The sequence below is a fragment of the Perognathus longimembris genome, chromosome 28 (genome assembly GCF_023159225.1).
Source record: "Perognathus longimembris pacificus isolate PPM17 chromosome 28, ASM2315922v1, whole genome shotgun sequence".
In the NCBI taxonomy this organism is placed as follows: Eukaryota; Metazoa; Chordata; class Mammalia; order Rodentia; family Heteromyidae; genus Perognathus; species Perognathus longimembris.
The window spans coordinates 105,485,987-105,498,542 of NC_063188.1; the positions used below are offsets into that span (position 1 = coordinate 105,485,987).

The 12,556-nt window shown below is 37.5% G+C and overlaps 1 protein-coding gene across 4 annotated transcripts in view; it reads right to left on the reverse strand.

Annotated features, from left to right (window-relative positions):
• Positions 1-12,230, reverse strand: part of Mospd2 (motile sperm domain containing 2) — a 37,283-nt gene extending 25,053 nt beyond the window's left edge. For 3 of the 4 annotated variants that reach the window (XM_048335973.1, XM_048335974.1, XM_048335975.1), the window contains exons 1-3: positions 12,046-12,225; positions 11,827-11,896; positions 414-569 (exon numbers count right to left, since the gene is read on the reverse strand). In XM_048335973.1, the coding sequence (XP_048191930.1) occupies positions 414-569; positions 11,827-11,896; positions 12,046-12,054 (235 nt within the window). In that variant the 5' untranslated portion in view covers positions 12,055-12,225. Of the gene's footprint in view, positions 1-413; positions 570-11,826; positions 11,897-12,045 lie in introns of all 4 variants that reach the window. The other variant, XM_048335977.1, reaches the window with a different exon arrangement.
• Positions 12,231-12,556: the final 326 nt, after the last annotated feature.

Here is a 12,556-nt window from a genome sequence, read left to right on the forward strand (position 1 = left end):
CATTTGGGAAACTTATATACTACCCATAGTCATAAAAAAAAGCACCCTGAAAATAGCAAAAGACAGGCAACAACAGAGAAAACCAGGAAAATAGCATCTCTTCCTTGATAGGCCTGCTATTGAAGAAGCTGTCATGTTGTTGTTTAGTACTGTGGAACTAAACACAGATTAGGTAGTGCTACTGTGCATGAAGAATGCAAGTCTGTTTCCTGGTGATCTGACAGCCTTATGAATGATCTTAATTTTTACTAGCTGTTCCCAAGAAAGTATTCCTGACTCATTTAAGGTAATTTTACTCTGATGTTTATGATAACTCCCAAGACAAATATACAAATACATCATTAGATCAATGTAATACAGTAAACATTTCTGCTGGTGATATCACCCTGGCAAGGTTGAGTTGAACAGCTTACCATTGACAGAGAATTCTTTCCTCCATTGAAAACTCTCATCCAGCATCTTTACTGTTTCATCTACAACATTATGTCTCCAATTTAAGTAGCTTTCAACCCAGTTATCATCTTGCTGGAGCCTTTCAATATCACGCGGATCATATTTATCTGATTTATCTGGGGAGGGGGACAGGAAACAGCGATATACATACAAGTCAGATTAATTCTGTAGCGAGAAATAACAAATACTGACGCCAAAGGAAAAGATCCAGAAGACAAGGCCAAGCTGTTCAAGGATAGATACAGGGATATGATCTAGATGAAGCAGATGTAAAGGATTGATGAGTTTCTCAATGAGAGAATAAAGTTAATCTAAAGACTACAGCGTTTTGCAATCCATTGGTAAAGTTAGTACTCTTGATCTAATCACTTTTCAATAGTATCACCAGTTGGAGACAAAGCCTTCAACATATGAGCCTTTAGGGGGCTGGGAATGTGGCCTAGTGGCAAGAGTGCTTGCCTTGCATATGAGCCTTTAGGGGGATACTCACATCCAAAGCAGCACATGCAACATTCTGAGGATGGATGGGAATAATTATTGTTAATAGTTTTCAACATTTCCCTACACATTCTATGTTCCTACTGGCCTTGATAGCATACATCCCTGCTCACATGCCCTGCTCTCATTTTCCTGCAACTGAACTTGTCTTCTCCCATATACAAATTCTACCATTCTGCAAACTTCAATTCAGATGCATCCTCTTACATACAAATTTCCCTGTACCCTGGAGTACATTTCTTCCAACTTGTGACTAGCTACAGGATTTGATCTAAGACAATTAACTGATTAAGACAATGACCAGTTTTTCTTTGAGTTCTGCTCTATTTTCCAAGGAGATAGTAAAGGCCCAGTGTCCATACACCCTAAGCTTACTCCAAAAAAGATAGCAGTTTCGCCATTGAAGAGGCCTTCAGTAAACATATGCTGACAACATTTACTCTGTCTCAATTTTTAATTCCTCAGCAATCCATACTCTCCCAGGAGCCCGAGGAGAAAGGTTTGGAAAATCTCCTGGTTCCTTCATTTCCTTTTCTTTCATATCTAGTGAGCAGCCAAGTTTTATAGATTCTACCTCCTCTCCATTTGTGCTGCTTTTATCTCAAGTCCTCAGGGATAGTAGCTGAAAGGGTAGGAGAGAATATAAAGTGCATCCAGAGAATAATCTTCCAGTCTCAATTTCCTTATCTTTAACCTGTTTTATATACTCACAGTACTGTATTTAGATCAGAAGAAAAACTATATTTGGAAATATTTGGAAATTTAAAGCACTATAAAATATGAGACCATAAATTTCCCATTGTAGAGCATTAACTTGGATATTTTTGATACCTAGGTTCTATTTTTCTAACCTATAAAACAAATGGTTTTGTATACCTTATACTTATTTTAAGCTGTTATTAAAAATTGTATGTATTCAAAGTATACTCTTTCCTTAATGATGAATGACATTTATGAGCATAAGTTGGATTTAAGTGTTCACATATAGTCTCCACAAGGAAGGATCATCTATCCAACTGGGTCACTAAACAAATGACATTTATTTTTTGAAGTTACAGGCTGCTTTTATACATTTGCAAGATTTTTTTTGCCAAATATCCAAGTGCACATAATAATAGCCTACATACCAGTCCTACTTTCAAATAAAAATGGTGGTCTAAGAAAAAGATGGTAATTAAGCTGGTGACTCAAATACACTTATGCTGTTTTATGTGTTCTTCCTTGTTTTTTTCACATAGAACTTTAAAAAGACATGTCCTCAAAAATCAAGACTTAATCAAATTTACAGTATTATTAGTGTCTTTTCTAAAATAAAATAAGCTTTTTTCCTCAGCTACCCCACCCTCCAGACAATGGGAAATGAAATTATTACTATGCCCTTGGTTCCTGTCCCGGCCTCAGTAGCTCTTCCTACCATTGCTCCTTGGTAATGAGGGCAAATGTCAAAGCAGGAAATAAGGTAATTAGCATCTTAGATTTAATATGAAAATAGTTGTGACCTCACAGACTTCTGAAAGTGCCTTGGCATTCCCTAGGGTCCCAGACTACACTCTTGAAAACAAGTTATTAATATTTGGCAAGTGGTAAAAACTCAGTAGATATTACTCATGAGAAAAAGATAATGTTACAGTTATTCTTGATATTATCACCACCTCTTCTATTACTGTAACTAGAGATAGTATAAGTAAAAAGAGTCTCAGGTCTTTGAAATTAGAAATTTTCATTTATATTAAAGTGATCAATTATTTCCTAATCATTTACTCCCAGGCAAATAGAACTGACATCTGAGAAGGAGAAAAGAAATGAAATGGAAATGTGGGGCTTGGGACAGAGAGGTAGAAGAAAATTAGAACCAGAAAAAGACAAAGAACAAAACAACAGAGGAAGGAAAAGAAGGGAGGAGCACAGAGAATATAACAGAGAAGAGAAACATAAGGAAAGCAAAGATAGAAGAGGCAAAAAGGGGAAAAATGAATAAACTGAACATTTGAGATAAGGAAAACAAGATAAAGTTCTACAAGCTTGGGAGCCATAATTAAGTTTGCTTATGATATCAAAATCTGGTTTTTAAACACAGCTCATAGATACCTGAGCCCACAAATAATTGGGAGTTTCTAGAAAACTAGTCCTTTGGGAAGTCCAGACATACTATGGTTTGGACGAATTTCTTCCCTCAATTCAGATGGCACTGATGTATTAAGAGGTGAAGCCTTTAGGAGATGATGAGGCCACGGGTGACTTCCCTTTAAAAGGAATAAGGACTATATTAAAGAGACTTCACACAGCATTAGCTAGCGGCAGTGCCATTCTGCTCTCGCCAGATAACAGTGCTGGAACCTTGATCTTAATCTTCCCAGTATCCCAAACTGTGAGAAAATAATTTCTGTTCCTCATCATAAATTACCCAGACTAAGACAAGATGCAAGATGTTAAAGGAACTAGGTCAAGATGCATGTTTAAAAGGAATCTGAACATATAAAATCACAGGTGTGTGTATGCTCACACACATACAGACACACTTAGGACATCATTTTGAGGGTTCTACCTATCAATACTTTTGGGGGGGATTCACTCATTTATTCAAAAAACCTTTGAGGAAAGACTTGTGGCCTTCAAAGAAGTAATTTTGCTTCCAGACAGACTGTTCCCAGACTATAGATTGCAAAATTAACTTTTGCTGGAATTTCCAGCTTGCCACAGAGCCCTAGAGATTTCACACTTACCCATCCCATGATCACGTGAGTCAAGTCTTTTTTTTTTTTAAAAAAAAAACAACTTAAAAAAAACTGTTCATACAAAGTATAGAGGTAAAAGTGGGTTAATTTTACACACACTGTGTGTATGTGCTGTCAACATAATTTGTGTTTCTTATTTTCATGTTGCTGAGGATTAGTTTAAAAACTTCACCTCAAACCAATATTAATCTTACATAGTGGAATTTTAAGTCTTCGCTGTACTTCTTCATCATACCTCATTTTTGTACTCCTTTGTTAAAAAAACCTTCTTTCCTTTTTGGAAACTCAAACTTGTATCTGATGCTTTTTTTTTGCTCACTGGCTTCTAGTCTACCTACTGAGCCATGGCTCCAGATCCAAGAAACATTTTTCTAAAACAGGGGAAATAAAATCAATTTAGTGTTGCTTTATTTTTTAACCTCTTTTTGAATTGTTCTTCGCTAAGTAGTTACAGAAAGGAATTGCCATTCAACAAAGCAGTTTATGCGTTATGATCAATGTCACCCCTTTCAACATTCTCACTCACCCTACCAGCACACTTCTGTCACTTTTCTTAAATTATAGGTTATGTATTGAATTTTTGCCAATTAATAAAACTCCTTATGTGTACAATGCATCTTGATCTGTTTTCATCCTTTCACTATCTCCTCCACCTTTTCAACCTACTCCTGTCCTTATTTTTTAAATCAATTTTATGGTATATACAATAAATTCCTGCCTACATACCCTCTAAATTAACTATCAGCACACTGGCCCTTCAACTGTTTGTTATGTTATGAATTATGCTTTACAAACCAACCTTATATCTATATAAGGGTTTTACACTAGGTAAATTATAAAGCCTCTAATTTGGCAGAGAAAAAATTATGGACACAAGACAATGATGATTCAGGTCCAGGTACAGCCCATACTAAATGCTCCAAGGTAAAGAGCATTTCTTTCAGCTTTTCTCCTCTTTCCTATAGTTATACAAAAGATGCATACATTTATCAAATATCTGGGTAGCCAAGGCCCATAATGAACAATGACTTACTAGCTTCACAAATCAAACTGAAATTCCCCCTGATCTTTCCATAAAAGTCTTACATTTCTTTTGCTAGATTATTAGGCTTTTTAAAGATGTTTTTGTTGCTAACATTCTCTCAAATATTAAATTGTATCTTGCATTTTCCTTGTCACACTGATAGTTTAAGTTGTCCTCTATAATGAGTAGTTACAGAAAATGGTATACATCACTTTTTCTTTATAAGTATTATCCTGTTTTCAATATTAAAAATAACCTTTGTTGTAGGATACACACACACACAGACACACACACAGACACACACACATACTAGTTTTTGAGAGTACAGTGTTTGAACTCAGAGTCTTAAGCAATGACTTTACTATTTGAGCAATGCCTGTACGTCCTTTCTGATTCAGTTATTTTTAGATAGAGTATCCACACTTATTGCCCTTTGTTTGTACTGGCTTAGACCACTGTCCTATCTACACCTACTGTATAGCTAGGATTATAAGCATGTGACATAACGCATTACTTAGCTTTAACTATTTTTTAACATTTACTGCAGTAACCTCATTAAAGCATGGTTTATGTATCAGAGGTTAAAATTGCACACATTACTGAGAACTTATTAATCCATGAACTACTTAGGGTTGTGTTATTTTCATTCTGTAAAATTTGATGTTCTTCAGTATCCATTTACTATTACTTCTAATATAGTTGCTTGATGCTGTGAGGACCTGGTATATCTGGCAATGTTTTACCTCAAATATCCCCAGCTCCTATTGTTGTTGTGGATTTTTCATTATTACTTTGTGGCCCACTGTTTTGCTGTTCATCTCTTTTGGTATCTCCATTTTCCTTCTGTATTCTATTTACTAATTAGTCAAGTAGTTTAGTAGTTTACCTGCAATAAACAGTGAAATCTTCACATGCCTCCAACATCTTACCATCACTTCTGAATTATTCTAAGTGGACAGGAATTTCCCTCAGTGCTTCCAGAAAATTACTTCATTGCTTCCCAGAATCATTGTTAATGATGAGAAATCAAGTTATCAGTCTCATTTTTCTTCCTTTGTGGATCATGTCATTCCTCTGTAGTGTTAAATTTCTTTTTGTCCTTAAATGTTATCAGTTTTATTATGACATTCCTTGAGATTCATTTCATTTTTATGAGGCTTGTGTTGTTTCTTTAATATGAAAATTGTATATCTCTTTCTTTTTTGGCAGTAGTGGGGCTTGAATTTAGGGCCTTGTGCTTGCTAGATAAGTGTTGACCACTTGAGCCCCTTCCCTAGTCCCTTTCACTTTAGTCATTTTCACACAGGGTTTAATGTTTATGCCAGGACGTCTCAGACTATGGTCCTCCTACCTATGCCTCCCGCACAGCTGAGATTGCAGATGTGAACCATCACACCCAAAGAAGAATTGGATATACTAATAGAATTATACACATAATGTACTGACATATGTACACACTGTAGAAAAGGTAAAGCAATCTCATTACCATATTACTTCAAAGACATCATTTTTGTAGTGAGAAGATAATGTTCAATTATACAATGTTGCTGTTAATAACTACCACTTGTACAACACATATCTTTATTTGTCCTGTCTGGCTACCACCATTTTATTCTCTATTTCCATGAATTCAACTGCTATCTATTCCACATGCAAGTGAGATCAGAGAGTATTTGACTTTCTGCTCTTGGCTTATTGCACTTAATATAAAGTCCTTCTAATATATAAGTCCTTCAGGTTTATCATTGTAGCAAAGGACAAGATGACCTTCTGAGTAGTATTCCATCATATATATATATATATATATATATATATACACATATATATCCATTCATATTTATCAGATACATTTCTAAGATCCTTTCCTTATTTTGACGATGGCAACTTGAAAAAAGTTGACCTTGAGAATGTTAAAAACAACTGGAATATTTTTGAGTATGTTCAAAAGAAGTTTACCTATTTATTTTTGCCAGTCCTGGGGCTTGAAATCAGGGCCTGAGCTCTGTCCCTGTCTTCTTTTTGCTCAAGGCTAGCACTCCACCTCTTGAGCTACAGTGCCACTTCCAGCTTTTTCTGTGTATGTGGTGCTTAGAATTGAGCCCAGGGATTCATGCATGCTAGGCAAGCACTCTACGGCTAGGACACATTCCCAACCCAGTTTACCTACTTTTGGAAAAGCTTCTTTGCTTGGAGAAAACAATGGCTCACTAGTTATGAAGACTGTGATAACCCACCATACACAAATCAGAGGTGAACAATGATTGTATTTACCAGGGCACAGGAAAAAAAAAAAACACAAAAACCCTCTACACTTGTGAAGACTACATAATAATTGGAAGCTGTCAATATTACACATAAAAAGGTCTAAAAAGGTCCAATAAGAATACAGGCAAATTTAAAAATTCAGGCTCAAAATTCCTAAACCACTAATAAAAAAAATCTAGCAGTTTGTTTTAAAAACCTCCTCATACTATCAGATAGAAAAAGCTCAATTGAAAAGTTCAGTAGCTACAATAAATGGATATAATATGTGAAGAATTTAGTAAAATTCATATCGAGTCTTTCTTTGCCAGTTATGGGCTTGAACTCAGGGTCTGGGTGCTGTCCCTGAGCCTGTTTGTGCTCAAGGTTAGTGCTCTACTACTTGAGCCACAGCACCACTTCCATCTTTTTCTGAGTAGTTTATAGGAGATAGAGTCTCATGGACTTTTCTGCCTGGGCTGGCTTGGACCGTGATTCTCAGACCTCAGCCTCCTGAGTAGCTAGGATTGATGTGTGAGCCACCAGCACCCAGCTATGGGGTCTATAATCCTAGCTACACAGGATGCTGAGATCTGAAGGTAACAATTCAAAGCCAGACCCATCAGGCAAGTGCTTGAGACTCTCATCTCCCATTAAAGTCAGAAGTGGAGTGGTGGCTGAAGGTGTAGAGCACTAAAGAGCAAAAGAGCTAGTTCAAGCCCCGAGACCAGCACAGAAAATAAAATAAAAAAAGACATTATCTAAATGATTAAAAACTCTTTTATTTAAAGATCTAAATATCAAATAGCAATATACAATGGGGCTTACTTTATAAATATGGCAAACTAAGATCAGGCCAAATAAAAATGTAACGTACTAATTATAAGCAGAGTGATCTTGCAACTCTGCTCTCTTGAAGTACACAAAAAAAAAACTGGGAAGAAATTCATCCACTAAATTTACTTAAATGAATTTGGATTCATACTTCTAAAGTCAGACAACGAACCAAAAGCAACAAATCCTACAAACCTCTCAATGGCTCTTCACATTCACTGAAGCACAAACATATCACTTGGGTGTCCAAAGCTCTCTTTATTATATTTCAACTGGAATTTAACCATGTGTACTTCTCTCTTTGTGGCTTATTAAAATGAACTTCCTAAACATGCCCTACACCTTCTCACCTCAGTGCCTAGGCACATACTATTTCACCTGCCTGGATCATTTTCTGTACCTGGCCAAGTTCCACCATGTTCCCAAGTTCATGAGAAGCACTCTGTCACTACAACAAATCCCTATAAGATAAACAAATTATTGAGAAAATGTTTATTTTGGCTCAGAGTTTTGGAGGTTCCAGTCCATAATCAGTTGGCCTGATTACTTTTGTGTTTACAGTAGCGCAGCACATTTGGGTAGGAGCAGAGTACATCGTGGTGGGAGCATGTGCCAAGAAAAAAAAAAGCTGCTTACTTTACAAGGTAAGGGAACATCAGGAAGAAGAAGGGACTGAAGGCAATCCCCTTTAAGGGCACATCTTCAGTGACCTTAAGACTTCCCAGTAGGCTCTATCTCATAAAAACTCCAACACCTCCCAACAGTACCAGGCTATGAAGCAAGTCTTTATGGTTTGGGAGCTATCCAAACCATAGCACCCCATTTTTCTGTGAAATTTCTTCTGAGTCTGTGCTAATCCAATCATCAGCCAGTAGTCTTTGATTCTTGCAGAATACACTTTCACACTCTTATTACTCTTAACACAATTTGTGTTCAATTGAGCAGCTATTTCTGATTTTAATACCTTTACTAGATGATAATTCACAAAGGTGTGCTACCCTTCTTCAGCTCTTTCTCTAATACTACCACACTGTTTCCCAGGATTAAACATATAATGAGTACTTGAAGAACCGAATGAATTATTGACACAGGATATTAGTCTCTTTGGGACAAAGACTGGGAAAGGTTTCTCATTTGAGACTCAGCATGGAATTTCTCACAGTAACAATGAAGAACGAGTACCATAATTATGGACTTTTCTTTTTTAATTCTTTTGCCAGATAAAAACCTATCCATGATTGGTAACAATTTCTCTATGCATGTACTTGCGATTCCCAGGAACCAACTTCCAGGAGTTTCTGAAGTGTAAATAATAATTGAAGACTTACACTTCTAGAACATAAATATTTTTCTTTAGGCAGGACATGTTTACTTAAGACTGCCATAAGTCTTTTGTGAAACAAAATATCATTAATGATTTTAGAGACTATGAAATACCAGTAAAAAGGGAAGTAGATGTTCTATACAACAATGTGAACTTCTAAAAGCTAGAAGGGAGATAAATAAAAGTACAATATTTTATCATACTAAAACTCCACTTTCATCAAATGTTCTATTTCAGGAAACAACTGCAAACTTTAAGGCGGGAAAGTCTTTAAAGGTTTTATTTTTATCTCACTTAGAATTATTTAAATTGATATTTGCAATTGCTATAAATAATGTATATACTTTTAAGGAAAAAATTCTGCCTTTATACTTAATGCCCTATATATTCATTACTTTGAAATAAAGCTTATCTGTATTACATATATTGTGAGGGCTGCTTTTTTCAGATTTTGGTGGGAAAGGGAGCCATTTATGACAGATTTTAATTTGTAATAGCTACTCTTCTAAAACACATAATCATTCAATGAATATGTACTTTGAGCAGTGCTAGGTATTTTGAGATGTGTAAGATACACAGGGCCTCTTCCTTGAATGTCTACAGGCTGCTCCCAAACCCATATACTATCTATTGGAGGAAGAACAATAAACAGACAAGTGAACAAGAAAATTACAGATTACGTTAACAGTTGTAAAAAAGAGAAAATAAACAGGACAGACAAGCTACTTTATGACAGTAAAGGTCTCTTATATATAGGTCAACCTTGAAAAAACTAGATAGATAGATAGACAGGCAGATAGATAGATAACTAGCCATGCACACTGACTGAGGAAAACATTTCTAGGCAGAGAGAAGTGATAGAAAGTTTCTGAGATGGAAACAGACTCATTCTGTTTGAAGAAACAAACAAGGCTGTGTAGTCATGTTTCAGATTGTGATGTCAGTTTTGTGGGTCATTGTAGTTTTTCAAAGGAAGTTAAAGAGAAAATGTATCAATCACATGCATTCAGAATAAGCATTTTTAATTAACTTTTGCTACAGTTATGTGTGTGCAAATGTATGTACAAAGTTTCCATGTAGAGTATGTTCTCATGCAGGAAGTAGTCAAATAAAATCTGTACTAAGCAAGAAGAGTAACAGGTGAGGTGGAAAGGTAGGAGAAAATCAGCTCAACTATGGTCTTGTATTTTAGGCCCCCATAAGAAATTGTCCTTTTATTCTAAGTAGTAATACACTGAAAATTTCAAGCTGGAGATTGACATGATATAATTTGCCATCATGGTGTCATAGAAAGATTACTATAGTTAAATCTAGAAGGTCTGAGTACTAGTCACTAGCCAAGCTACTAACACCAGGGATTTTGAGAAAATTGCTTAATCTCTGTGTACCTCACTTTCCTCATTTAAAAAATACTAAGGTTGGACCAAGATGACCTTTAAGACCTTGTCTATTGCTAAGTTACTGCCTGCTTTCTGCTTCTTCCTTTAGGCATAAGTAACTGATTACTGCCGAGTCATCAATTAGATCTAGTTACTTTATTAAAACACTATAATCCATATAGAAATGAGTTTCATTTCTATAGAAAGCAATTTTAGCATTATCTTCGTACTGGAACCAGTTATGTTATTAGAAATGAGATCTCTAGGCTAAAAGTGAATCGAATGCTTTTGCAACTCTCTGGTGCAAACTTTGGAGTGTGAAGAAAATTGGCAAGGCGGCATGAAAAGACTTACTGGTGAGTCCAGAGCAGATTTTCTTATTAGTTCTAGGTCATCAAGTGATGTATAATGTAGCCCACTTTAAAAGCTGTAGGAAACTTCTGCTCATTACTGTTAACTCCTTTTACAGTAACCAAAATGAATACTGAGGCAGAATACTCCTTGAATATGACCTACTATATAGTGAGCACACACTAGTTTAATATATACATATATACTTATACATATTCCTTCATTTAACCTTCCAAACCTTATTTGCATTTCACAAACATGGAAATGGGCTTAGAACAGATATGTAAGCTACAGAGTGGCAAGATTATAAACAATCGTTAAGCAGACAAGAAGACTTTTAAAAATCCATATGTATAGTAATATTCTGTATGTTGTAAAATGTTACTACACAAATACTCAATCATCAGTTAAGTAACAGCACAGGTATGTTTGACACCTGGACCCAGAAGGTTCAATCAATAAAAACAATTCTGGACTCCATAGAATTTGTTTTAGTACTGGCAGATCTACATTGTGGCTAATATTGTGGGTTCTCTGATATGGAATTGGGTTGAAAAGGAAATGGCACAACCAATGAAGTACACATCAAGAGTACAATGAGAGTTTCCTGGCTTATTTTCTCGAGTTTTCTGGTGAAAAACATGGTTCTGGCTAGCACCAGAACCAAGGAATGGGCAGTGTCATCTGTGTAGTGGGCCTGATAAGTCTCCTGCAAGTTCCAGAAACACCAGGTGATTGTGGGACATTGCAGGTTTCGAACTTACATTAAACCCTTCAATGGAAGCTTCGGAGGGAGGCACCATCTGCTCACTTGAAGCAGCAAACACCATGTGTTATGGAGAGGAAAACCTTTGAAATGTGCAGAGCATTGTTCTCGTGAGGGTTAAAAAGGGTCCCCAACACTTCCCACAGGGACACCCACAAAGACTAGCAAACTTGGGGATGCTCATTGTACACTCTTCTTAACCCCAAGAACCCGGTGCTCACCTGTCACATAATCAGATTCGAATTTCCGCCGAGTCTCAGAGATGAGTTTAGCTTTATTCTGAGGTTGATTCTGGATGGAAGACACAACAGGATTTTAGATATTTGTGCTCATCACCCCGCTTACCCTCACTCCAGATCATCTGCATCTGGTCGCGCCGGCCCTGGGCCTCAGAGGGAGGTTCAGGGTCCAGGGGCCTGCAGTATTGCTGGACTCCTTACCTCGGCCATGATCTCAATCGCGGATGTGATTGCAGTTGTAGCCTTCGCCCCTGCCACCACTGACAGCCGAGTATCTCATCCCCAAGCAGCCCAGCCCAGAGGTAGACCCAGAAGGGCGGGAGGGGGAGGCGGTCGCGTGACACTCAAAGGCAGAAGGAAGTGGAACAAGATGGCCCAATCGGACACGGCCGCCTGGGCGTGGAGGCGGCCAGACTAGGCTTTCGGCTTGGGTTCCATTCGCTTCTCCTTATGGCTCCTCCCTCCCGAATCCCCCGCACTGCGGTCCCGCCTCCGCCAGCTGTGAGTTCGCTGGCGCTTTCCCCTCCAGCTCCGCCCCAGAGAGCTCGCCTGCCATTCGCTTTCTCTACTCTCCCGGGGAGGGGCTACCTCCTACCTCAGCCTCCCAGGTCTACAGACTCAGGGCAGGATGGCAAGGCTCCGCCTCCTCGGCGTGTGACGCAACCGCTGGGCGGGGCCTCCCAGGATGCAAAGCGCTGGCGGGAGCTTTGGA